Here is a 5689-nt window from a genome sequence, read left to right as displayed (position 1 = left end):
TGGAATACAAAACTAATAAATTTCATTTCATTATGTTCAAGGTTTTGTCCAATTTTTAAACAATGTGTAGAGTCCACACAAAATCTTAACTGAAACATGTCTTACAAAACTTCTAGACTGATCATTTTTTCCAAGTCAGTGCCATTTTAATAAAATGAGTAGAACCCATTATAACAACAGCTCTTTTTTACGTAGATTCAAATATACAGCAGACCAGTCATGTTCCCTAACATTGAATAATCACATTCAGTAAAAGCCTGTAAGTGCATTCCTCAACACTCTAATCCTGAGGGGCTACCTTCGAATTCCCTTTGCAATGCCTTGCACAAAGAAGAGGTTAAGCACCAGTCAGAAAGACTTGTTAACAGTAGTTTTATTTCATCATCATTGATAAACCTGCAGTTTCTTCTTTCTATGTGCACTGCATTGTCAAATGGTGCTACACTCTGCCTATGGTACAAAGTTTATCAGTACAATATGCCAATACAAAGTTGAAACCATTAAAAAGAGTTTAATAACAATTAGGAGATAATTAAATCTGGAGTGTTGATGGAATCTATGAAAGATTTAGAACCAACACATAGACTCAGACATTAAATGTTTTATTAGGGAAGGGGTGAAAAAGGAACTTTTTATGTGAAGCTGAAAGGTTTTCTAAGTGGTTCCAAGTTTACTCTCTTTCTGCTATTATTTTTATTATTTTTAATTTTTATTGTTGTTCAAGTAGAGTTGTCTCCATTTTCACCCCATTACGACCCCACCCCATCTACCCACCCCCACCTCCCACCCTCCATCCTACCCACTTTGGCTTTGTCCATTTGCCCTTTATACATTTTCCTTGATGGAACTTCTGCTACTATCTTTAAACACTGCAAAGCATTGTGAGTGGCATCACTCTGTGCATTGCTGCAGGAGATCCCTGGGTCATGGCAGATTATGATGGGACTGATGGACAGTTCAGTCAGATGCTGGTACTGTCCGTTGGGGCTCAGTTCTTCTACGTCCAGGTATGTTCTATTAAAATGTTGCTCCTTGGTGATTTCACAAAGCAGTTGGATGCAACATGTATTTGGAATACTGGGGAGGCTTCTTTTCAGTAGGTTGATCTTTTCACCAGAATTCCTCATGGAATGCCAAGTACATCCTAAAGAATGTCCTACCACATTTGCTAAAGAAATGTGGTTCTCTGGAGAACTGTTACTGAATTTGTTAAGAAATTTCTCGGCAGCATTTCTCTTGGCAGAGAGAGAAATTTCTCTCTCTTCATTTCTCTTGTTTTTTGATGCCCCCTTTCCCATTTCCATAAATGACCCTAGCCTGCAAATTGTGGTTTATTCTCTCTTATGCGCAGGTTCTCTCTCCTGGGAAAGGGTGGATTCAGGAAGTCTCCAACCATGATGAGTAGCCAATTCCTGTAATGAACCAACAGGATTAAGCTGGTTCTTTGGTTGCCTGGAAGGGTCTGGCATTAAGGGGTCGGCAACTGCAAAGCAAACTTCCATTGGCTTTCAAAATGTTGATGGCAGCCTCTGCGACCCTATGCTTTGCGTACTGGTACAGGTTATGTCACCAGTGGTTATTCTGAAGGTAGAAGTGGGCACATGTAACTTGCACATCGGCTCTTTCGCATTCATAAAGCGGGAAGTCCTTGGTCCATGTGTTGTCCCTGGTTTGGCTGAAGTCATCTTCCCCAGACTGAAGGTCCTGCTGTCTCTGTGCTCCAATGGTGGGCCAGGGCACGAGGCTGGGTTTGGCACGTGAACAGAAGAGAAGAGAGGACTCGGGGCGGGAGGAAGAGCCTAAAGGATTGACGTCTTCTAGACCCAGGTCTGCCAGTCCTCAAAGCAGCGCTCCAGTTCAGTCCCAGCCCCTGGTCGCTTCCCTCCAGCGTCCCTCTGTGCAGGGACGGATGTGGGGGGCCTTGGTGCACTAATTTCATCGTTTAAATGATAGAAAACTTAGAATAAGAGCATACAAGCCCCGAAAAGTGAACTAAAGAGCTGCCTATACCAGAGAGTAAATCCTGGTTTCTCTCTCTCTTTTTTCTAGCTGTCATTCTCACAAAAGAGAATGACCTTGCAGCGAAGTGTATCCCTCCTATCTGTGAGCAGGAGGATTCTCAGGGCACTTTGTTTGCTTATGTGAGCATAATGGTTTTACTCTATATACAGGGGCTAAATAGGTAGAGGAGAGGAACAGACTGAGTGTGTACTTTTGTCTGGGTATGCACTTTTTCATTTTTATTTTTTGTAGACTTAGAGAGTTTGGGTTAATTTACTATCTTCAGAGTGAACTTAATACCATATGCGTTTGCATAATGTCTTAATTTTTTAAATTCTTCATCCAGTTTTAAATTTGAAACTCATAACTTTGATTTATTCAGGGGAAGAGTTATTGCTCTACATTTTAGATAAAGAAGTGTTGAAGGACATAAAGTTGAGAGTTCACACTTAAAATTGATGCCTGCATTAAGAATAGAAACTAGAGATTTTCTCAGAGTCTAAGATTGAGAATATCTCAGGCTCTCCACACATGGTGGGGCACGTGGGTGTGGGGAAGTGGAAATGAAAAAAGTTTGTCAAGAAGGGGAAAAAGCATTATCTGTGGCCTTGAGAATGGAGAAAATGAAAGGTTCAACAGATATTTAGCAAAATTGTTTGGCTAGGAAATCAAACCATATTTAATTAGCTGAAACATAAATTTTATTTCAAGTGAAGATAGAACGATTGGCTTTGCCTGAATATTCTAACAACCTTAGTTTCTTCAGAAGTCTAATTTTATGTATGAACCAATGTTTTCCTGTTTAGTTTCAGGGGAGAGGAGGGGAAAGCAATTCAAGTGATTATTATTTCCATGCAGATAATTAAAATAATAGATTCTATTTCTGTCCATTCCAATGAATAAACAATTACTTTAAGAGTAAATTTTAAAACAAGATTCTAAATATTATTTTTAAAATACTATTTATTTATGTATAAGTAAGGAAATCTTTACATGGTATATTTGGAGTCATGAAAGCTTACTCTTAAATGACTTTTCTATAAGCTAATTCTAAATCTTAAAATTGCACCATAGACATAATTTCATTTATTTTAAAGCTCCATGGCAAAATAATTTTTAATTGGAAGGTGACACAATTAACTTAATCCATAAGAAGTGAAGACAATTTAAGAATTAATAAGAAAATATAGCTACAAGTTAATGCAGAAAGTATAGAACAAATTTTAAGAGAAAGTTACAGTTTTTAAGAGACAGTTTGGGGTCAAAATTTATAGTAAAGAGTATTGCACCATGTAGTTACCAGTTCTATGTTATTTTTTTTTAAATCAGCATTAACTGAAAGTAAGTTAGTGGAAGGTATGGTTAATCCCTACATTTCCATATCTGAAATCATGTTGGTTTAATATAATTGCTAAATAATGAAAAAATTCAAACTACCCTTATTATCCTATATATTTTCTATATACTTTTTGTAAAAATAGCTTCTATTTATAAGTAGTAGATCTCAAAGTTTCCTTCCTGTTCAAAATAATTTTATGATTTTAAAATATCATTGTGTCTATGGGGGTCATATTCACTGGACTTTATTAGCAACTTTAGATTACTGATTTGGTAACGCTAACACCAAGATAATAAAATCAGCAATGAATACTTTCATGGTGAGAAACATTAATGATCATTTAATAATTTGTTTGAGTTTCATTTTGTAACAAATTTCTTCATTTCACAAGTGAGATAACTTAAATTCAAATAAATAAAGTGATTGATGCCCAGATTCATGCACGGGTATAATTAGTCATAGAAATTATAGGTCCCAACTGTTTTCTTCATATGAACCTTTCCCACAAACTTCCCATAAGTTTTTTAAAAAGTGAATTATGTAGTGTCATGATTATTTATGGGTTTTGGCAAGAGACATCAACTGGACAAATATAGACTGGAAATTCGTACTTCAATCCAAACCATTTGAAATTTGGTATACCAAGTCAAGAGTAAAACCAGGCAATAACTGCTGCCTGCTTCTTTAAAACAATTTAACTGTTGCTTTGTTCTGTAGTTCTTTTATGTACATGGTTATTTGATATCTGTAAAAATAACTATACTTCCATTATGAAATATCAGCATTTTATCTTCACAAATCACTAAGAAAAAAAGTAAACAATCAAAAACTATTTGAACTAATTGCATAGGCCTCTTGCAGAGAGTTTTTATCTTTCACCATGTAAATATAGACCTATCAGTGTATAAATCTTTAATTTCATTTTCTACATTATGCTAAATTACTTTGAGGAGTATGTATTCCACTAGTGACCACTGTTAAACTTTGCATTTGCTTGTATATTATTAAACAAAAACTGTATGACTTGGACTTATATCTTCAACAAATCTGAGTTTTAAAGGTTTTAGAGTAATGTCCTTTCCAAGGACTTAGATGTATACTACTTTAGAATTCAGAAATATTTGGCAACTGATAATAGTTTTAAAACATTTTGAATTGATTGAATGCATTCATTTTTATTAATATCAAGATTGAACATAATGTTCTGAAAGGCTGACCTATGAAATCATCACAAGACTAATTAAGAAAAATACTATTGGATTTTTATTTTCTGGAACACTGGAACATGGCCATTAAACATAGTTTCATGATATTAGTGCTATCATCAATCTTATCCATGAACATTTCTGACATTGACTTTTGCATCATGTCTTTCAGGGACCTGCTAATGAATTTTGACTGCACTGGACCATGGGAAGTGGATGTAATGTCACTGTGTTTATTCTCTTAGGACTATCTCAAAACAGGAGCATTAAAAACCTCTGCTTTGTGTTGTTTTTATTTTGCTATGTTGCTATCTGGATGGGAAATTTGCTCATAATGATTTCTATTACATGCAGTCCTCTAGTTCACCAGCCCATGTATTTCTTCCTTAATTACCTCTCCCTCTCTGACCTTTGCTATACATCAACGGTGTTGCCCAAACTACTGACTGATTTACTGGCGGAAAGGAAGACCATTTCTTATAATAATTGCATGACACAGCTTTTTATCCTTCACTTCCTTGGAGGCATAGAAATCTTCACTCTCACAGGGATGGCTTATGACCGATATGTGGCCATCTGCAAGCCCCTGCACTACACCATCATCATGAGCAGGCAAAAGTGTAACATGATCATTGTAGCTTGTTGCACTGGGGGACTTGTACACTCTGCCAGTCAGTTTCTTCTCACCATCTTTCTGCCATTCTGTGGTCCCAATGAGATAGATCACTACTTTTGTGACAAGTATCCTTTGCTGAAATTGGCTTGCACTGACACCTCTAGAATTGCTCTCTTGGTAATTGTCAATTCAGGTCTGATTGCTTTGGTGACGTTTGTGATTTTGATGGTGTCTTATTTTCTGATACTGTACACCATCAGGGCTTTCCCTGCAGAGAGCCGTGCCAAAGCTCTTTCCACTTGCAGTTCTCACATTACAGTTGTGGTCCTGTTTTTTGGGCCTGCTCTCTTCATTTACATTAGACCAGCCATGACTTTTCCAGAAGATAAAGTGCTTGCTCTTTTCTATACCATCATTGCACCCATGTTCAATCCTCTGATCTACACACTCAGAAACATGGAGCTCAAGAGTGCTTTGAAGAAAGTGTGGTGCCAGAAAGCATTTTTGATTGGAAGACAAATCATCTGA

General features: G+C 36.5%; 1 protein-coding gene and 1 pseudogene across 1 annotated transcript; one reads left to right on the top strand and one right to left on the bottom strand.

Moving 5' to 3' along the window:
* Positions 1-272: 272 nt before the first annotated feature.
* On the bottom strand, positions 273-3394 carry LOC119047836 (interferon-inducible double-stranded RNA-dependent protein kinase activator A-like; annotated as a pseudogene).
* A 1282-nt stretch (positions 3395-4676) lies between these two features.
* Positions 4677-5689, top strand: LOC119047824 (olfactory receptor 4P4-like). Its single transcript, XM_037143310.2, is given in 2 exon segments — positions 4677-4707; positions 4710-5689. Coding segments are annotated over 2 exon segments (1011 nt in total).

This window comes from Artibeus jamaicensis, unplaced genomic scaffold (genome assembly GCF_021234435.1).
Source record: "Artibeus jamaicensis isolate MK-2021 breed Jamaican fruit bat unplaced genomic scaffold, CSHL_Jam_final scaffold_614, whole genome shotgun sequence".
Lineage (NCBI taxonomy): Eukaryota > Metazoa > Chordata > Mammalia > Chiroptera > Phyllostomidae > Artibeus > Artibeus jamaicensis.
This window is presented reverse-complemented; position numbering and strand designations above follow the sequence as displayed.